General features: G+C 37.4%; 1 protein-coding gene across 2 annotated transcripts in view; it reads left to right on the forward strand.

The window, feature by feature from the left end:
- Positions 1–23094, forward strand: part of TAFA2 (TAFA chemokine like family member 2) — a 439934-nt gene that overhangs the window by 272509 nt on the left and 144331 nt on the right. For both annotated transcript variants that reach the window (XM_036992585.2, XM_036992586.2), the window contains exon 2: positions 20267–20373. In XM_036992585.2, coding sequence (XP_036848480.1) covers positions 20268–20373 — 106 coding nt within the window. In that variant the 5' untranslated portion in view covers position 20267. The remainder of the gene's footprint in view (positions 1–20266; positions 20374–23094) is intronic.

The following is a 23094-nucleotide window of genomic DNA, read 5'->3' on the forward strand; positions in this document are numbered from 1 at the left end:
TAATTACCATGTCCTGATGACACATACACAGTAAACCAGACTTTGACTAGGTGATTTCAGGCTGAGTATCTTTCTGAATTTAATTAAGGTATGCTATTATATTCTTTCTTTATGCAAAGTAATGGAAAACAAGCACTGCATTATGACTAACTCATTTATAATCCACTTATTAGCTGAAGGATGAATTATTTGGTTTACTATGTTATTGTCAAACCTGGAATTGAGAATTTACAGCTTTAATCAGATGTAGGCTCCATGTGTGCAGGGATCTCCTGCCTGTATTAGGCTATCTGATAATATCATATAGGCTATCTCTTTTGATCTTCACAACAACCCTGGGAGGTTAAGACAAGTATTATTACTATTATTACTTTCATTTTACAAAAAATAAAAAATAAAAAAATTAACTGAAGCTCAAAGAGATTAAATGAATCCAGAAATCACGTGGATTGCCACTGAGCAGTAGCAGGTGACTGAGACTTGAATCCAAGTATTCTTAGCGCAAATCCTGTATTCCTTCTGTGTTTTTATGTGGCCTGTAGAGAATATAAACATAAAGTAGAATGTTGGCCAGAGAAATCACATCAGTTCCTTTTTAAAGTACTTTCTGGGAAGTTATATGTAACAAATTCAAGTGACTTCGGCATCTGAAAGGTGGTACCACCCAGGAAGCAGTGTTACTGAATTTGGTGAAAGAGTCAGAATTTGAGGCAGTTCTGAATTGTCCCTTACGTAAGCTTCTCACTTGGAGAAAAACTAAGTACAGCTATTTAATTCTCCATTTACTTCCTTTTCCTCTACTTTCCAGCTTGTATAAACCATAAGCTATTTAAGGTTTCAGATTTTTACCAAAGCCTTCTAAATATCCTTTTGTGCCCTGAAGTTTTTGTTCCTCCCAGCTGAAAAGAACCAGCTGACTTCTCTGGTATTTTTATACCTTGTGCTTTATTGTTTTCCTCCAGTGTTTTCCACCCGATGCCAGAGCACAGATGCTGTGATTGCTACTTCTAGCTCAAGACATCTGCCTTTCAGTAGGTCCTTTTCTTTCTTTCACTCCCAATTATTATCTTCATGTGCCACTGCTGAAGTATAGAGTTAGATCTTGTCCTTGTAAGAATGAACACTCTTTTTATCTGTGGATTCTTCTCTGTATGGCAGATAGTTATTTTTTTTATTGAAGTATCATTGATATACAATCTTATATTGGTTTCCAGAATACAACACAGTGGTTCAACAGTTACCCATATTATTAAATCTTCACCCCCTCTAATGTGGTTACTGTTTGTGGACATAGGAAGATGTTACAGAATCATTGGCTATATTCTTCATGTTTTATTACCATCCCTGTGACCAACTTGTATTATGATAGAGAATTTTTATATGTTTTTATTCCTCTCTCCTCTCCTTCCCCACTCACCCACCGGCCCCAACCCCTCCTCCATGGTAACCACCAGTCACTTCTCAGTGTCTGTGAGTCTACTGCTGTTTTGTTCATTTTGTTTTGTTTTGTTTTTAGATTCCCCAAATAAATGAAATCATACGGTATTTGTCTTTCTCCGGGAAGGCAAACGGTTTTAAGTTACATTCATATACTTAACGTCTTCAAATCTAAGGACCTTAAAACATTTCTGTATGCATAGTTGTTTGACATAAACACACTCATTGGAAACCTGTAAGTCTAGACACAGTTTTAAATGGGGGTAAATAAGAAGTACAGGGAAAACAACCAACTGGTTTAAGATCATTTTTGTCTTTATATGCGTCCTCCTTGCTTTGTTTTTTCAGATCCAAGTCAAACAGAGGTTATGTAGTTGTGACTAGAAAGTGCCTTTTGTTGTAAAACCTACCCAGAAAATGGTGGCTTAGCTCAGAGGCTATACCCTGGCTGCCCACAGACCATACTCGACATGAAGAGTGTTCTTAGAATTTGACTTAATTGAGAACATTTAAGAACAGATATTTCAAATATGATTCTGGATTTCTGACTCTTTATGGGAAATGGGAGAGTATGGCACAACAGACTTCACATTGCCACGAATCGCCAGTGGGCTCTGGGGATGGTTTCTGGAGATGAATAGGAGGGTGAGACTGAGCGAGCTCTCATTCCACTTACTTCCCTGCCAGCCCTTCCTGGGCCCGTCGCAGGTCGGTAGACAGCTTGCTTCCTTTCTCTTCACTGCCCTCTCTCCCTCCTTCCCTCCCCGGGTATTACATCGGCAAGTAATTAACTGATTAAATTTATTTCCAGGCATGTATAACTTGCCAACTTTTGAGCATTAAAAACAAATTTGTGGTCAAGATATCTTTTTTTTTTATAATCCCAGAAAAGAAATGTAGTAGGAATTATTTTAAAACATGAAAAATATGACATTAGCATTGTTTTCATTATCAAACTCTTAATGGAGACAATTGTGGTCCTGGAGCTGCCAGACTGGTTTTGAGTTCTAGCTCTGTCACTTGCTGGCTTCGACCTTGAACAAATCACTTCACTTCTCTGAGCTGTGTCCCCTAGTCTCTGCAAGGTGATGCTATCTGTTAGCTTCGTGGTTATGTGTATCAAATGTGATCATGGATGTGAAAGTTCTTAGCGTGCCATACAAGGGTGAGAGACTTTATGGGGAAGAAGAACTACAACATATAGTTTTCACAGCTTGGAATCTCATTACAGACACAGGACTTACATAGAAGATAAAAAACAGTTGGAAGTATCCTATTGCCTAAAAGGGATGGGGGTAATAAATGTTAAACAGGAAAATGCATGCTCACATAGTTCAACAAAACTCAAAAGGACATTGGTAGTATGTCTTCTTTTATTTGTTTATTTCTGCCACAGGTATTAATTTTGCACCTACTCTGTGATAACAAGCATTACAAGTGCTGGGGATAAAGAGGTGAAATAGAAAGTCTGGATTCCTGCTCTTGTAGAGCTTGTATTCTGGTAGGGAGAGAGGGAGAATAGAAAGCAAACCAATAGTTATAAACATTATAATTGTAAATACCATATGTGCCACAATGAAAATAAATGTAGGTTAATAGTAGACTTGATGAGTAGGGCTGTTTCCATCGTGAGTTTTGCCATGTTACCTTTTTTCTTTATTTTTACTGTGACCAAAAAAAAAACACTTAAAATTGATGAGCATACAGGTCAGTGGAAGGAAGTACATTCATGATGCTGCACAACCTTGACCACTGTTCATTCCCAGAGTTTTTCAGCATCCCAGACAGAGACTCTATGCCCCTAAACAATAACTCCCCATTTCCCCCTCTCCTCAGCTCCTGGTAACATCTATTCTACCTTCTGACTTTATGAATCTGCCTGTTCTAAATATCTTGTGTAAGTAGAATAATATAATTTTTGTACTTTCATGTCTGGCTTATTCCACATAGCGTGTTTTCAGGGTCCATCCATGTTGTAGCATGTATAAGAATTTCACTTCTTTTCAAGACTGAGCCGTACTCCACAGAACAGACACACCACGATGGTTACTCTTTCGCCAGGCTGCCAACTTTAACATGGTTCACTAGTAAGTGTAATTTGCAGAATACTTTACAAAGCACTTTGGTACCTATTGTACATGCAAGAAGAGCATCAACTTGGGGATTTGGGGTTAAACTCTCATAAAACTGTAATGGTATCTGGGACAGTTGTTCTGTGTAATATTCTATCTGATTTGTCTTTTTGAATTCTTTTTCCCAGCAATGAAGTAAGAGTAGGTAAACTGGGAGGAAATAAGGTCAGTAGGTTTGCAGCAAATATGAAATGATGGTGGTTCTTGTTTGGACCAGTTCTACCCTCACCCCTAACGTAAGACTTTCCTCCACTCAGATTCAGGTAATAGGCAGGCATCTAATAGGCATCGCAACCTAATAAATCTAGCTGTTGGAGAGACTTCTCAAGATGGACATTTAACCATGTGATTTCTACTTTTCCTGTGATTGCTTACTGCTGGAACACACCTGCTGTGTGAGTGAGGAAGCCAAGTTTACCCATAAGGAAAATGTTAGGGGTGGGAAGACACAGTTGACGTCAAAGAGAAAGTAGAGTTTGTCTATATAATGTGATTGATTTTATTCAGAAAAGGAAGCCCCAGATATTGGGAAGGGTAAAAAAGTAAGATTTTTAAAGAAGAGCTGAATTCTTCCATCAAATGGAACAAGTCAAAATGCAATACTTATGGACTGTGTATAGCACGTAGTGGGTACTGCTTTGATTTGATTCTAAATTTGATTTGATTCTTAATCAGTTGAGTTCACAGTTGCTTAAGTTAGTTACTGAAAGCCATGTATAGTACTTTGCTATATTAAAATCTTACAGTGTTCCACTTTTCCCTCAAAAGGAGTACATTAAGATGTATGCAGTTATGTACAAATATTGAACATGTACAAGGAGTGTGTATAAAATGTACTTATAAAAAATACATGTATCCCAGGGTCACTGTCTGTCTTTCATCATGCATTGTAAAGTTGCTGTGCTTGGAGTTTGATCTTCATGTACGTGGTTATCCAGAAGTCTTAAACTATTATTCTTAGAGCCAAGGCTTGTGAATTTGATTAGACAGCATCTTCTTGGACCTCTGTCTATTGGTTTCTTTTGAAGCCACATAATGACATGCCTTTCAACACATAGCTGTTACTGGTTTTTTTATGGCTTGTTTGATATTATAATTTTTGATGGTAAGGTGAAAATGTGTTAATGGTAGTGTGTTTGGGGGATGATTATGTGAGGAGAGGCTTTCAGATACACAACTACAGCATTTCAGCTCACTCACCTCTTAGGAGGTTCTGGGTTGAGGGTGTGCTCTGTCTTGCAATGGATTATTGGGAAAGGTATGTTTCTCTCCTGACTGTGAGAACATGTGTCCTTCATGGACCACAGACTTTCTCCTAACAAAGAACCATTAAGAATTATTTTTTTCATCATTTTCACTCTTCTATTGCCTCTTTGTTAGTGTGAAGGAGTAGGAGCTGGGGTGGAGTGGATGCCCTCTGTGGCCTCATTTCCCAAGAGAATAGGTGCACCAGATTAAAAGGAATAAAGTGCTAACTAGTCCCCATGGCAATAGAGTACACAAATAGTTAGAACTGATTTCATGACTGTAAGTCATTTGCTTTTTAACTATAAAAGTTTTATTAAGAAAGGGAAGAAAATAACTTATTATGAACCATGTATGTGGAACTTTGATGTTATGTGCTGAGCTGGCTTTGTTTTGACCATACATCATCCCAAAATAAAATGCTAGGTTTGAGATTTAGCCACCTCTAAAAGGGCACACATGATTGGCAGATCTCCTATTAGTGATACTCCTCCCGGCAGTGGTGATGCATGGCCATCTCGCTGTCATTCAGGAGAGGCTGCCCTGTGGGTCGTCTGCATGCTTCCCACCACTGTCTCTCTCTAGCCATATGATGACATATGTCATTGCTCTAAGAGGATGCAAGGAGGTAAATTGAAATTGTTCTAGTTGTTGGCATGTTTTCCTGGAGAGTCTGCAGAAGAGGAGATTGAACATGACATGATGTTTTGTGTTGTGTAGATTTCAATGATCAAACCCTCTCCTTTGTAAACACTGTCTCTGTAAAATGATTGGGTGGTATACATACATTTTATATTAAATTGTATAAGCTAATTTTTTCCCCAACTAAATGGCTTTACTGCCTTTTAAATTTTAGTTCAGTTACACTCAGATTTGTTTATGCCTTATTGTTTGACATCATATGTTGCTTGTTACAGGTGCTTCAGTATGAAATCTCCCTTTGATCCTATCATGTAACCATACTGTTCTTTGTTTATTTTTTCTTTGGAAAGAACAGATTTGGATCCCAAGGTGACAGTTCATAATTTTTAAAAAATCAGTAAGCAAATGGTAAGGGTAGGGGCACTGAATACAAAACAGAAATGCAGAGGAAGGAATGTAATATTGTGAAGGTTAATACTATGAAGTTCAAAGAGATATAAATTTTAAATCTGATAGATACGCAACCCTCAAACTATCTATAGTTGCTGGGAAAGGAGTAAAGTACCTCAACAGGGACATGAGAATGAAGGACACGTGTTCAGTGTTGTCATCTTGATGCCTTGTGGTGCTTATAAGACAGATACAGAGATCAAACGAATGGTTATTTTTATTAAGTAAAGAAATTAATCATAGAAGATTTAAAAATATTTACTGTATCATAGTTAGCATTTATACATTGCTTACTGCTTCAGGATCTGTGCTTAACTCTTTATACAAATTACTCATTTACCATCCAAAGCACTTCGAGGTAGATATTGTTAATATCTATACATAATGGAGAAGGAGACGGAGGCTTTGTGAAATTAAATAGCATGTCTCTAATGGCTGGTATATAGCCAAGTCTAGAAACCCATGCCTGACTTCAGACCTCATGCTCTTGTCATATTAGACTAAATTTGCTACCTTTTAAACCAGAATAAACAATTCAGGATCTTCAAAATTGGCCAGCAGGACTGCAGCCAAAATGAAGAAATACGTTTTAGCCATCTCTTCTTGGGTTGTGTAAAAAAAAGATAATTAAAAAAAATACTGAAGATTTCATTATTTTAGTCTCTACTGTCCTTTATTAAAATAAGCTTATTTTTCTTGAGACAAACATGTTTTCATAAACAAATCAATGGTAGTTTCTTAACATAGTTCAAAGCTAGAGTAGAGTTGGCTGACTGAGCAATTAAAATTGTGGGATATCCAGTTAAATGTGAATTTCATATAAGCACCATAAAGGGTTAATTTCCAAATTATATAAGGAACTTGTACAATGCATCAGAAAAAACATTTCAGAAGACTTTAAAATGGTAGAAGACCTTAATAGATATTTTTCAGGGAAGACGTACAAGTGGCCAACAGGTACATGGAAAGGTGCTCAGTACCACTAATCATCAGGGAGAGACAAACCAAAGTCACAATGAGATATAACCTTGCATCAAAAAGGATGAGTATTATAAAAAAATCACAAATTATAATAAGTGTTGGCAAGGATGTGGAGAAATTGGAACCTTTGTATACTATTGGTGGGAATGAGAAACAGTACAACCAATATGGGAAGCAGGGGCGTTCCCTCAAAAAATTAAAAGTAGAACTACCATGTGATTTAGCCATCCCAGCCCTGGGTATATATCAAAAAACTGAAATCAAGATTAAAAGAGATGTCTGTACTCCCATGTTCACTGCAGCATTATTCACAATAGCTAGGATATGAAAACTACCCAAATATCCAAAGACAGGTGAATCGATAAAAGAAAATGTGGTATATACATACAATGGAATATGATTCAATCCTAAAAAGGAAGGAAAGCTGCCATTTGTGACAATATGGATGGACCTGGAAGATACGATAAGTGAAATAAGTCACAGAAAGACAAATACTACATGATTTCATTTATATGAGGTGTCTAAATAGTTATAGAAGCAGAAAATAAAATAGTGCTTTTCCAGGAGATAGGGGAGGAGATGGAGAGTTATTGTTTCATGGTTATGAAGTTACACTTATAGAAGATGAATGGTTCTAGCGATCTGATATACAACAAGTGGATATAGTTAACAAAATGGTGCTGTGCACTTTGAAATTTTTCAAGCGATCTCACATTAAGTGTTAACACACACACACACAGCAAAGGGATAACAAGGAAACTTTGGGAGGTGATGAATATGTGTATACCTTTATTATGAGACAGTATCATGGTTATTTGTATGTCCAGATGTATCAAATTGTATAGATTAAATATGTACAGTACTTTTGTATATCAATTATACCTCAGTAAACCTATAAAAAATGTAAATTCCAGTTTAAATTTGGCATCCGATATTTTACCTGACAATCCTAACTAAGGTTACTATTTCTGGTATAGCACTTGCATTAGATCTAATCTCAATAGACTGGTGTCTGGTAGCCTTAACTCTGAAAGTATTAATGTACCCTTCACCAGACCATGCAGTGTGTATGAGTAATAAAAGGTGTATCATTTAAAGATCTGTCACTTTATAGTAATGAAATATAATAGTATTTGCTTTATCCAGTATCATGGCAATGTGTTGATTTTTAAAATATAATTTTCTAGATAACTGAGAATTAGCACTCCACTTTAGTCTTTTTTAGTGCACACCTGTCTAAAATGCACCATATACTTTTGGGACCGATTACAGTGTGTGTGGAATATTGTTCAAACACTGTCTCAGTGAGGACTGAGCCAGTGGGAAGAAGGTCTGGATTCAAAACTCTCCTTTGCTGCTGAGTTACTGTCTTCAAATAATTCTTTAAGATTCTAATATGTAATCTAATATGTAATCTATGCAGGGCTTGGTTTAAAGAGTTATGAAGATTCAGTGATATATGGGACAAACCAGTATATTTAAAACTATAAAACCATACACAGTGACAGTAGTAACTTCAGTTAGAATGCTGTGTTCTATGTATCTCTAGAGGCATTTGAGGAGTGTTTGTCCTTATACCTAATGATCCTAGAATGTTCTACATTTATAGATTTGATGTCTGTTCTCTGACATCCCTGTATCTATACTGATTTTGCAGAACCATCAGATAAGTTTGTTAATCAGCCTTGCCTCATCTTTAGCCTGTTGCTTCATATTCTTACCTTTAAATTCTATAGACTGAGGATAAATTCCTAAATGTGGGTTACACTCCTCACCTCTGATTAAAACACATGAGCTCTTTCATTTACTGCTCAAAACCTTTTTACTTCCCACTCATTCCTAGCCAGGAGGCTATGTTTCAGGTACTATTAATGATCGATAGTAATAGCTACCATGTGAGTCTCTTTTCCATTTGTTTTTGTGGTAGATGCTTTATATGCACTGTATTTGTTCCTTACAACATCCTTACCAAGTGTAGTAGTATTTATACATTACATATGTGGGCACTGAGGCTCAAATTTAAGTTGGACAAACTTGACAAATTCATGTAACTATTATGGGGTTGAGCCAGGATCACACTCAGGCAGGGATTTCTGACTTACAAACCTGTGCCCCGAGAGAAGGGCCTTTGATGAAATAGTAATACCTCTGATTTATCATATATCTTTTTTTATTAAGTTCAAAGTGTCACATGGCTTCTTGTTTATTATAATGAGCTTCCTGTTTGAGAAAACAGATGACATTCCTATTTTATAGACACAAAAGGAGTAGTGATCCAGGTGTAACTCAGTTGTACCAGAAGCCCAGGCAGTGTGTTCTAGTTAGCCCTGATCCTTTCAGATGTGTTTTTTGTGCTCTTATAAATCTCAAAGGATTGCTTTATTTTGCCTTAAGCATTTATGTCTGTTTTGCATATTAGAGCTTGGAGCCTTAGAATATTGTATTTTTCTGAAGAAATCATTTAAATGATAATACTTTTTATTTCCATCATTATAGTCTGTAGGTGGCAAAGGCATTTGTACAAAATGAATGCTTTGGCTATACATTGCTGGGCATAAAGCAAAACTGCTCCTGGGCTTTTGTACCACCCAGATTGCAATATTGTGAGGAAATGAATGGAAGTATAAAATTCTGGTAAAGGAAGGAGCAATTGTGGTTCTTAAATGCAGCTTCTTTTTGCTGTCAGCTAATTCTTAGAAGCCAGTGGAGCTTTCTTGGCTAAATCTCTAGGGATGACTTAACTGAATGGAATCCTAAAGGTAGATTCATCATGAAACACTCATGTATCAAATAAAATGAAAATTTAAAGCAATTGTTTCAGTTCACGAGTTGAGAAACTGATTTGGTTTCCTAAGTCTTAGCTTTGAAGTTATGTAAGAACACATGAGCTAATTGGGCTAATCATGCAACTGAATGTGAAAATGCAATTTATGAACTTTTGATCATAAGTTAAAAGATGGGAAGTTCAGATTCCAGTTGTTCAACAGGGAGATTCTAATTCAAATAAAGCTTGGTAAGTGTGGCATGAAGTACTATAATGTGATGATATTCCATATACAATGTAAAAATGAAAACAAAATGAATAGCAATAATGAAAATGACTAGAATTGACCATCTCAGCTTCTGGATGATATAGCATACAATGAAGGATTATTATAAGAGGTTCATGATTATCTCTTAAATTTGTTACTATTTATTCTTATGTCTATAAAATATGTACAAACATGAGTTTCTTATACTTCAATACATATCTATACCTATTCTTTCTCTCTATTGAAGCTAAATACTTATATCACTGTCTTCCTCAAAAATTGTTGCTATTTTAACACATAACTTGGATGTACTAGACAGTCATAGTATTTATCATAACATGCTACTCAAGTTGGACATTATTTTGGATAAACCAGCAGAGTAGTGAAAACTGTGGCTCTAGGTGTCCTATTCAGTGGGATTTTCCTAATAACCTATCAGTATAGCAAGAATGATTCAGTATTGGAAGATACTTCATTTGTATATAAAATTTGGGAATTAAAAGTAATAATAACTTGTAATAATAATATTGTAATAATAACATCCTCATAGAACATAAATGTTTACAAAACATTTTATCTTCATAGTTTACCCTCACTTTGGTATCTCTTTAACTCCTGTTTTCCTTCTGGCTCTTTCCCCATCACCTTGTTCAAGTCTCTAGTTACAACTCTATCTTTTCTTCCCTTTTCCCTTTTCTGTGTGTTTCTTGAAAGAGTAATCTAGTGTCTGTTTCCATTGTCTCATCTCCCATTCATTTCTCTTCATATTTCATCTCCTTTCATTCAACCAATATGTACACTGTTCTTGCCATTTGCATTCCTAGCTGCTGAATATAGTAGAAATTTAATTGTTTAAATTTAAAAAAGTAATGAAATGTGTTGGCAAAACTGGACAGCTACATGTAAGAGAATCAAACTGGATTATTGTCTAACTTCATACACAAAAGTAAACTCAAAATGGATCAAAGACCTGAATGTAAGTCATGAAACCATAAAACTCTTAGAAGAAAACATAGGCAGAAATCTCTTGAATATAAGCATGAGCAACTTTTTCCTGAACGCATCTCCTTGAGCAAAGGAAACAAAAGCAAAAAGGAACAAATGGGACTACATCAAGCTAAAAAGCTTCTGTACAGCAAAGAACACCATCAGTAGAACAAAAAGGCATCCTGTAGTATGGAAGAATATTTTGGTAAATGACATATCTGACAAGGGGTTAACATGCAAAATATATAAAGAACATACACACCTCAATACCCAAAAAGCAAATAACCTGATTAAAAAATGGGCAGAGCATATGAAGAGACAATTCTCCAGAGAAGAAATTAAAATGGCTGACATGCACATGAAAAGATGCTCCACATCACTAATCATCAAGGAAATGCAAATTAAAACCACAATGAGATATTACTTCACACCAGTTAGGATGGCCAACATCCAAAAGACTAGGAACAAATGCTGGTGAGGATGCAGAGAAAGGGGAACCCTCCTACACTGCTGGTGGGAATGTAAATTAGTTCAACCATTGTGGAAAGCAATATGGAGGTTCCTCAAAAAACTAAAAATAGAAATACCATTTGACCCAAAAATTCCACTCCTAGGAATTTACCCAAAAAAAGCAAGATATCAGATTAAAAAAGATTTATGCACCCCTATGTTTATCGCAGCACTATTCACAATTGCCAGGAAATGGAAGCAACCTAAGTGTCCATCCGTGGATGAATGGATAAAGCAGAAGTGGTACATATACACAATGGAATACTATTCAGCCATGAGAAGAAGAAAACAAATCCTACCATTTGAAACAGTATGGATGGAGCTAGAGGGTATTATGCTCAGTGAAATAAGCCAGGTGGAGGAAGACAAGTAACAAATGATTTCCCTAATCTGTGGATTATAGCAACAAAGTGAAACTGAAGGAACAAAACAGCAGCAGACTCACAGACTCCAAGAAGGGACTAGCGGTTACCAAAGGTTAGAGGGTGGTTGGGGAGGGAGGGAGAAGGGGATTGAGGGGTATTATGATTGGTACACATGGTGTAGGGGTGATCACGGGGAAGACAGTGTAACCCAGAGAAGACAAGTAGTGACTCTGTGACTTCTTATTACGCTGATACACAGTGACTGCAATGGTGTGTGGGGAGGATTTGATAATATGGGTGAATGTAATCACTACAATGTTTTTCATGTGAAACCTTCATAATAATGTATATCAATGATACCTTAATAAAAAAATTAAAAGAAAAGTAATGAAACTTCTCCATTAAAAAGGATTCATTTCTTTGGTTCTTATTAAGTAGTCAACACACTCATTCCTTCATTGAACATGTATTGATGTTCTGTGATGTAAGGTCCTGTTTTGTGTGCTGGAGTAGTGATTAATAAACAGCAACTGCCCTCATGGAAATTATAATGAGAGGAAGAAGAAAATACTCAAAATGTGTAAATAACTGAATGAGATAATTCTTAAAAAATTGAAGTATAGTTGATATACAACCTTATACAAATCTGACTGCAATGGCTATAGCCTCCAGTACTGTGTTGAATAAAAGTGGTGCAAGTGGACAACTTTGTCTTATTCCTGATTTTTGAGGAAAAGCTTTCAGCTTTTCACCATTGAGATTGATGTTAGCTATGCTTTTGTTATATATGATCTTTATTATGTTGAGATTCATTCCCTCTATACCCATTTTGTTGAGAGTTTTTATCATGAATGGATGTTGAATTTTGTCAAATGCTTTTTCAGCATCTATTGAGATGTTTGTATGGTTCTTACCACTTTTTTGTTAATGTGGTGTATCACACTGTTGATTTATGAATATTGTACTATCCTTGTATCCCTGGAATAAATCCCACTTGGTCATGATGGATGATACTTTTGATGGATTTTTAAGTTTAGTTTGCTAATATTTTGTTGAGGATTTTTGCATCTATGTTCATTATGGATATTGGTCTGTAATTTTGTTTTGTCTTTGTTTCTGGTTTTAGAATGATGGCCTCATTGAATGGGTTTGGAAGTATTCCCACCTTTTCTACTTTTTGGAATACTTTGAGAGGGATGGGTATTAGCTCTTCTTTAAATGTTTGGTAGAAGTCAGCTGTGAAGGCACCTGGTATTGGAATTTTTTGGTTGGGTGTTTTTTGATTAGGAATTCAGTTTTGTTACTAGTAATTGGTCTGTTCAGATTTCTGTTTCTTTCTAGGTCAGTCTTGAAAAGTTGTGTTTTTTTAGGAATTTGTCAGTTTCTTCTAGGTTGCCCAGTTTATTGGCATATACTTTTTCGTAGAATTCTATAATAATTATTTGTGTTTCTGTGGTGTCAGTTGTGACTATTCCTTTTTCATTTCTGATGTTGTTTATTTGTATCCTTTCTCTTTTTTTTTTTTTGTAAGTCTGGCTAGGGGGTTGTCTATTTTGTTTACCTTCTAAAACAACCAGCTCTTGGTTTCCCTTATAAATAGTTCTTTTTCTCTCCATAGTTGCTTTGAATACTCTCTCTTTATCTTTAATCTTTGTTATTTTAATTATTATATGTCTTGGTGTTGTCTTCCTGGGGTTCCATTTGTTAGGAACTCTCTGTACTTCCAGGACCAGGGTATCTATATCCTTCTCCAGACTGGGGAATTTTTCAGCAATTATTTCTTCAAAGAGACTTTCTATCCCTTTGTCTCTGTCATCTCCTTCTTATACCCCTATTATGTGAATATCATCACACAGCTCTCTTAGCATCTTCTCGTTTCTAGAGATTCTTTTTTTCTCTCTGTTCATCAGCTTAATTGTTCCATTCTTTAATTTCCATCTTATTGATTGTTTACTTGCAGCAATCTGTTATTCATTCCCTCCATTGTATATATCATTTAATTTACTGTATTGTTCAGCTCTGAGTAGCTCTTTTTCAACTCTTCTATCTCTTTGTTGAAATCCTCCCTGAGATTGTCAATACTTTTTTGTAGGTCAGTCAACATATTTATGACTGTTACTTTGAAATCTTTATCAACAGATTGGTGATCTCTGTTTCATTCAGCCTTCTTTCTGTTGTCCTATCCTGTACTTTTGTTTGGAACATATTCCTCTGCCTCCTCATTTTGTCACGGTTTCTGTGTTTCTTCCATATATTATTAGATAGATCTACTATGCCTCCTGGTTTGGAGAGTAATGGTCTTTTGAAGAAGGTGTACTGTGGTGCCCAGAAGCTCAAGAATCTTTAGTCAGAAATGTCTGGTTTTCCTTCGGTGGGCTGTGGGTGGAGCTACCTTTCTACCTTTCTTCTGGCAGTTGCTGATCTCTGTCAGAAGAGGGTGGTAGCTCACCTCATTCAGCCCTTTGTGAGCTGAGCAGTGGTGCTTCTGCTGGGATCATTGTGGGAGGCTGCCCTTTGCCTGCCCCACAGTGAAGGCAGAGGTGCTGGGCTGATCAGGTGAGTGGGGAGGTTGTAAGGAGCAAGGCATGGGGCTGTGTTGCCAGTGAGGAAGAAGAAGTGTTTGGAGCTGGCTCCTGCAAGTACCTCCCCAGTTGGGCTGAGAAGGGCCAAGAAAGTAGGAAAAGCCTTCCTTTGCCTACCAGGCAGCAAAGTCCCCCTCCACTTGCCAGGCAGCAAAGTGATAGTTGCTGGGCCCAGTGAGCTGGGTGGGCAGGTACATAGGTATGTGCCTTGAGCCAAATCACCAATGAAGGAAATGGAGTAACTGGGGATCCTGTGAGTGCCTAACCAGTTGGGTTGAGGGAGGTGTTGTCCACCTCCCTTTCTCCTGCAGAGGTAGCTCTGTCCAACCCTTGCCCCTCTGGCACTCCTTGGGTACCTTTTCTTTCTGCTGCTGGTAAATCTTTCAAACTGCTGCATCTGTGTTATGTCTCAATGTAATCGCCAGAGAGTGCCTGTCCTCCATAAGCAGCTGAAGTCTCAGCCTCCCAGAAGGCTCTATCTCTCCCTGGTGTCCATCCCTGCTAATCACCAGAACCCAGTGCAATGTGTACTCATGCTTCCAGAGCAGATCTCCAGGGCCAGGGGTGCAGAGTTCCTCAGTATTTATCCCTCCCCACTCTGTTCCTCTTGTTCCCACTTGGGGGCTGGTATGGGAGAAGGGTTTGGGTCCCAATTGATTGTGGCTCTGCCACTTTATCCTTCTCTTTGTGGTCTCCTCTTCTTCACCAGGTGTAGCTGGTCTATCCTGCATTTTTCAGGTCATTTTCAGGGTTAGTGGAAGCAGGTTTCCATCTTGCGTTCCTATTTCACCATTTTTTTCCTCTCTCATCATGAATACGATAATTTCATATTGTAAGTATGAGAGAAAATACTACATGCAAGATATTGGGAGCAAGTAGACTGTGGGGTGAGTTTCTCAGGCTCTGGAGGGCAGGATGGTCTGCAGGCATGCTCTATGGAGGTGATCATAAACAGAAGCTCACCACGCAGACTGGAGGGAAAGGCTTTGGGTCAGAGCTAATGTTTAGTGTGAAGTGCAGAATGAACTTGGCACAGGTGTGTTGCTCCCTACCCTTGGGAGCTTCTTAGGTGAAATCTGAAACTGGCCCCCATAATGAAGGGTGAGGGAAGATAGGCCACTCCAAATTGGTAGGTGGCAGTTATAATAAACAAGGGAACTCACAAGGCTTGCCTTGGCTGGCTACAAGACAAAGAGATGCACACACCCACCTGCTAGAATCTGAAACGTTCATACAGAGGCCTCAGCTGGGCTCAGTCATGTGTACCGTCCCGATCGTCCCCACCACACAGTGCTCTCTCAAGGCTCTGTCCCTGAAATGGCTCTGGCTGTGGGTACGGTGGCAGAACGTGCATGCACTCCAAGAACAGGGAGGTGGGTGAGGAGTCCCCGAGTGTCCGGTCTGGCGTGCACATCAACCTGTGGTCACAACCTCTTGATGACCTTCTCCAACAAAGGAGCAGAGGGAAGGCCGAGGTGGCTGAGTGTAGGTAAAGGGGGAAACATGTGAATGAGACTCGAGACATCCAGGGCAGAGATGATGATGAGCCTTCTCTCTGGGAAGAAATTTATATTTTCCTTTCATGTTAATAGGTAGGTAAAGTCTGGGTTTTTAAGCAAGGAGGAAGGTGGAGCAATAGGATCTAATTTATATTTTTATAAGGATCATCCTGGTTGCCATGGGGAGAAGAGGAATTTGGGTTATCAATTGGAGCATTCTACTTCAAGGGTAAATTACTGCTCTAGATTTAGCTGTTAAAGTCCATGCCATTGCACTTAATAAACAGCAGATTGGTATAAATATTAGATCAATGTAGGAAAGTGTCCTAAAAAGAACTTCATACATATATATATTGCATTTTCTGGGCTTTATTTCTGCAGAAGGGCCGTAAGCTCGAGAGACCAGGCGGTTGGTTTCTTGGCTCTGGCTTTTTGCCCCTTTGTACATAAGGCTTCCCCCACTTTTCCTCTTGCATCTTCTCCTCTTTAGAGCAGTTAAATGTACTTTCTGTTTTTAAGGGGAAGTGATCTTTCTAGTAGCACAATAATGTTTCAATTCTTGATTATTTACAATTGCTTGTACTTTAAACATAGGTGGAGGGCAAAGGACTTTAAAAGCCTCCAGAAGTCTTATAAATCCCAGTGAATATAACTGAAGCATGTAATACAGAAGGGAAGAAGGGGAGAAAGTCTGAAGATTCAATTGTCAGTCCCCTACTTTGACAACTTTTCACTTTCAACATCCTTCAGTGCCCAGGTTACCTTTTCTCAGTGAAGCTGCTTCTTGTGCTTCTAGCGAACTGCTGCTGCCTGGGGAGCGCGTCAGGGTTTCATCCTTGAGTGTGTGTGGAGAGAGAGACACTGGTGGAGCGATGGGAGGGCATGAAATAAGATTGGAGATATAAAGAGTCAAAAAGATTTTTTTTCATTCTCCGCCTGGCTTATTTCACTGAGCATAATACCCTCTAGCTCCATGCACGTTGTTGCAAAGGGTAGGATCTGTTTTCTTCTTATAGCTGAGTAATATTCCATTGTGTATATGTACCACATCTTCTTTATCCATTCATCTACTGATGGATACTTAGGTTGCTTCCATGTCTTGGCTATTGTAAATAGTGCAGCAATAAACATAGGGGTGCATCTGTCTTTTTCACGAGGAGGGCTGTGCAACACAGAGAGGACAAGTAGTGATTTTACAGCATCTTACTATGCTGATGGACAGTGACGGTGAAGGGGTATGTGGGGGAGACTTGGTGAAGGGGGAAGCCTAGTAAACATAATGTCCTTCATGTAATTGTAGATTAATGATACCAAAAGAAAAAAAAAGATTTTTTTCAAACATGATACTGGTATTTTACATTTTGCTAATGGTTATGGCCTTTGTTTTTTTCCTGAATATTAGAAGGGAGTCATGTGAAAGTTTTAATCATATCCCATGAAAAGCATATCAGGATTTTAGTTACATATTTGACTAAAGCATAAGGAATACCTCATAGTCAGCCGTATTTATCAGGTACTTACTAAGTACTAAACACTGCAGATAGAGTTATGAAAAAAGCAGACACAGACCCTGAGATCACTTCCAGAGGATGGCAAAATTGGCAGTAGGAAGTCCAGTTAGGAGGCTGTAGCCTGTGAGAAATTTTGGCAGTCTGAACTGCAGTATTGCAGTAGGAATGAGGATAAATGCATACAGGCAAGGAATATTTAGAAAGTAGAATTGACAGAAGATGTTAAATAACCATCCAGGGTTGATGGTGGGGGGTGTGGACAGGGAGAAGGCAGGGGTCTGTACAGACTTCCAAATTTTGATCTGCCTTCTCCTTCCTTTCTTAGTTTTACAGTCTGGCTACTTTGTGGGTGTTTTTGTTTCTACATGTCTAGTTGGCAGTTTGACCAGCTGTCAGTTCTGTCATCCCATTTGGTGCGTGAACAATGGTATGGAAAATACAATGGGTCATTGACCTTGTAGCAGACGCCATTTGCTATGGGAAAGCTATTATCAAGAATTATGCTAAGCAGCTCTTCTTGTAAGATAAGTTTTGCTAAACTGTTCATTCTGTTATATGATACACAGCACAATAAGGTTGCAGGGATTGGATGTGGAAAAGGAGGTAGAATGTTTGAAAATATGCGAGAAAAAGTAGAATCTCATAGCAAAACCAGTAAGAAGAGTGCCAATAGGCAACAAAGGCAATAGAATGGGAGATTTAAAGTGGGCATTGGCTTATAAAGAGAGAACATTAAACCAGATTATTTCTCCTGAGTGCACTGTATCCTGTGTTACTCTGTGGAGAAAGGTTTCTGGAAGAAGCTGCACACTCAGATATGCCTTTTGTTAAAAAAAATCTGGTTAGATTTGTTGAACCTAGAATTTCACAAACATATTTGCTCCCTCTGTCTTTTGTTGGTTCTGCATTAACATTCTGCAGAATTGATGCCTCACAGGATGCTCTGAGGGAAGTGCTGGACTGACCAAGTAGTGATCCTAGTGATGGTTAACATTTATTGTGCACTTACTAATTTCTGTGTATGGTGTTAAACTCTTTGCATGGACTATCTCATTTGGTCTTCTTAGTAACAATACTGTGAGGTAGGTATTATCCTCATTTTAATGGCAACAAAAATACTTCAAGTTACAAGTAGTTTGTCCAAAGTCATATATATAGTCTCTACACTAGGCAGGGAGCCAGATTTTAAGCCAAGCAATTTAATCTAAAGAGTCAAACATCCCTTTGTACATCATGCCACAAAACCAAAGTCCGTGGAGGACTTGGACCTGTTGTTGTCACTGAAGTTCCCTTTAATCACTTCCTAAATGGAACTGGCCTCTCATACCCTCAGGGACCAAACATAACATACAAGTGACTGAATGTTCTCTAGTCTCATAGTCATTGAGCCTTCATACATGCCAAACAATAGCCCAGGCATCTCAGATGCTTCATCCCATATAACAGAAGAAGAAACTGAAGCAGGAGACCCAGTAACTCACACAAGATCACGTAACTGGAAGTCCAGTAGAGCATGGATGTAAGTCCAGATAGTCAGACTTGGAAGTGAGTCATGTTCTGAATCATACGCTGAAATTAGTATGTACAACTTCCCCAAGAAATGTTAGCATAGCCACATTAAAATATGTAATAATTAATTTTTCATGCATTTATCCATGTGAGAGGTTCCTCTTCAAAATTATACAGCCATCATATCACTTCTACCACTGAACTATATTCTTGGATGTGGAATGTTTTGGAAGTAAAAGTTTGAGGAAAAGGGTAACTTTATCTTAGAGGAAGAGGAATCAGGCTAGGTCAAGAAGTGATCTCATGAACAAGAGAACTTCGTTCTAGTTCTAGACTTTAGAACTAAGGTAAGAACCCATAGGTCAAACAAGAATGGAGTTTGGTACAGGATGTGAATTTAAGAAGTCACTGGGCCTGATAGATAGAGATTTCTATCTCCCTCATAAATATGCAGATGGATTAAATTTGTATCAGTTTTGCTCACCCCTTAGCAATGTAGTAGCAAATGTAAGGACTTTAGAAATGACATTTCTCGGTTTGAATTTTTACTCTGTCATTAAATGTGACCTCAGGCAAATTTCCAAATTTCATCATCTAAGAAACAGGAATAAGTGTACCAATATCCCAAATTTGTTGTGAAGAACAATTGAAATAATGTCATAAAAAGTACTAGAAAAGTAGATGCTGAACTTTTATTGTAGGTAGCTGTTTTCTTATTATGACATTTCTTTGCTTTCCTGAGTTTTATGGGCTCAACTTGAAAATGTTAACTTGGCATATAAATTCTGCTTTTCAAGTTTTCTCCTGCCTCTGATAAACTGCAACATGGTAGAGTCCAACAATATTAAAACATCTGTGTGTCTTCTTTAGTACAATAAAGAAGCTATTATGTGGCTTTTTAAAAAGCACATAAGGACAAATAGATTTGAAATGACTTTATTCTGTGCAGGAATTCATCAAATACATTTTATTTAAACTGTTCACCCTGACCATTTGACTTGAAGGACGAATCTTAAAAAAAAGAAGTAAAAATCTTAAAAACAAGTCACTTCAAGATTATTCAAACAACTGTATCTTGGATTTTGTGAATAATTTAAATCTATATTTACATGGAGAGAGAAATGGCCATGTTTCCCAATTTATTTTGGCTATTGTTAAGTGAATAAAGACTGACTGAGATAGTGCCTCTCTTACCTCTTGCACCATGTCAAGGTACTTTGGAAAACTTTCAGTTTTTCTTTTCATAGTTTCTAGACAATAAAGAGCATTTAAAGTACAAAAAAGCAATTTTCAGTGTCCTGGGAAGCTTTAAATGTAGCGTAATTATAATGAAAAAGCAATGGTTCCATGTACTTAGGATTTTTATTATTATTTTTATTTGCAGGATGAGTAAGAGATACTTACAGAAAGCAACAAAAGGAAAACTGCTAATAATAATATTTATCATAACCTTGTGGGGGAAAGTTGTATCCAGTGCAAACCATCATAAAGGTAAGCTCTTGTGTTTTCTTAGCTACCTGTGGAAGGTTACTCCTGTTAACAGAGACTGCCATGTTCTGTCTTCACTGGTCTGTTAATTTTACTAGATATGGGTCCCCCTTGGCAATTCTCTTTAAGTAAAAATGCAGAGAGAGTTATTCTTAATATGGCTCTGATAGGGGAAGCATGATTATTTAAATGTTTCCAGGATTACTGCCATCTCTGCAAATAGAGTTCAGAGAGTATGAAATTGTGACTCTGCCTTTCCCTTGTCATTTCCATTTTTAAGGTAGTGATGTTAACACGTTGAATTGGCATGTAATAAAGATGAGTTTCAGATGACAGTCATTCACATAGTGAATGCATCTTTAATGACCTGTATCTTAATAATATGTATATATGTAAGTTTCACTTTAGTGCATTTTGTAGATCATATTTCTAGTGCCAGAGTATCTCTTTGACCACTGCTTAGACTCTATCCTAGTATCAAATTTAGCAGGCTCAATTCTGCCATAGAACAAAGTGAGAATATCTGTTTTATACATGTGTTAAGCTTGACAGCTCAAAACTATGCCCTTTCTATTTTCTTTCCTGAGCATAAGACTCAGTATAATGAATAAGTACCTTTTCCAAATGATTTAAAATGGGGCTCTATCTGAACTGTCTCTACCATAATCAGGTATTCATAACCTGAGAAGTCAGCTTAGGTTTTTCTGTGAAATATGATTTTACAATTCAATTTTTAGATCTCTGTAAAGTCTAGAGACTAGCAACTTGCTTTCTTATTTTTGGGTGAAGAGGGAGCTAAGACTGCCTTGAGGTCTGTAACATTTAAATTGCTTACATATGTTTAAAGGAAACATGAAACCCAGGAAGGGGAGAGAGATGTGGTGTGGGGGAGTGATGTCTGTAAGACAAAATCTTTCCCCTTGTGTTTAAAACCGAAATAAAACATCTTTTGAAAGAAGAGAATTTTATGAAGAGATTTTTCCTACTTCATAATCCTGTTTTAACCCATTGGGTATTTATTTTCATACACATACAACACAAACAACACACACACACACACACACACACACACATGTAAGAGTTTTCTTCTTTTCTAAGAAAGCACACATCTACAAAGCAAACTTTAAATTGTCTTTAATAATTGATATTAGCATAAAATTAAAACAATGTTGAGAAAGACGTTTTTTCTCCATGCCTCCAAATTAGCAACTGAACCAAACCTAAGATAAAGTTAGTGTTAAATATTCACCTTTTAAAAAGACTTGCAAACCACTGGGGTCAGTCCACCTGTCTTGGGTTTAACAACAGAAGATATATCGTCCCTTCTGTCTTGCATGGATGGTCACCCCAGTGTCCTTTCCCAGCCTGTGAGAGAAGAATTGAGAGACGCTGGGGAATTCATAGGAATTGTGGGTGTCACACTGGTGAAGCAAGCATCCATGATAAAATACTTTTTTATTTCAAAGCCTACTGATAGCATTTCTAAGAGAATCATTCATAAAGACTATCCCTAAGTGTATACTGCATACAATTTTTAAAGGTACTTTTTAAGAATTTTTAAGTTGTTGTATGGTCTGTGCTCTTAAGCTAAGATCTTTTCTAACTTCTTGCCAAGAAAATACTCTCTGAGCATTAAAGATTACAAATTGTGTCAGAAAACCTACTGAAAGTGCCAAACCCAGTACGTTCTAGAAGATAGAGTATTGTGTCATTTTGCTGTTCCACTCCCACCCTGCCACTGGTACTTTGGATGAAGATTTTGGGAAATGTTTCTCCACCCCTTTCCTTTGCCCTTCTCCCCATCTTTCTTTCTTTTATATATGCCATGGAAAACACCTCTTTTGTTTTAAACTATTTTGCACATAAAAGAGGAAGAGTAGTGTATATATAAGTTTTAGGACATGATCATAAAATGAACACCAGTTGCTCACCGCCCAACTGATAATTGTAACATTTCTAATACTCTTAAAACTGGCCATGTCTTGCACTCTGATACTCCTTTGCCTCCTTCCCCAAGATACTACTAGTCTAAATTATTACTTCACCTTTGTTTATAATTTCACCATGAATTTATAGACTTCAAATGGCATATGGTTGAATTTTGGTTGTTTCTGAATTTACATAACAGTGTTGTACTGTATTTTTTTTTGTAATTTGCCACTTTGCCAAGCAATGTATGTGTGGCATTCATTAGAGTTGATGGCCTATAGCTGTAGTTTATTCTTTTTTTTACTGTTGCTCCATATTTTGTTGTATGAAGTCACCACAAGTCATGTATTTATATCCTTTTACATGAGCATTTGGTGTTCTATTTTCCTGAACAATAAACAGTGCTTCCATAGATAGTCCTGTACTGATGCACATGTGCAAGGGTTTCTCAAGAGCCATTTTAAGGAGCAAAATTGCTGGGCCTGCCTATCTTCAATCTTGCCAGATAATGCCAAAAGGTTTGCAAAGTGGTAGTAGTAATAAATCTGTTTAAAATATTTTCTTCCTATATTTGTAATCTCTGCTGTATCTGTAGTTACATCCCCAGTTTCTGTCTGACTGGTGCTTACCTGGGTCATGTCTCTTCTTGATTTGTCTCACCAGGGTTGGTCAATTTTATCAAATTTTCAAAGAACCAACTCTTGCTTTGTTGATCCTTTCATTTGTATCTTCTTGTGTTTCATTGCTTTCTGCTCTTACCTTATGAATTTATTAATTTTATTTTATTTAACAAAT

This window comes from Manis javanica, chromosome 10, assembly GCF_040802235.1.
Source record: "Manis javanica isolate MJ-LG chromosome 10, MJ_LKY, whole genome shotgun sequence".
Taxonomy (NCBI): Eukaryota; Metazoa; Chordata; class Mammalia; order Pholidota; family Manidae; genus Manis; species Manis javanica.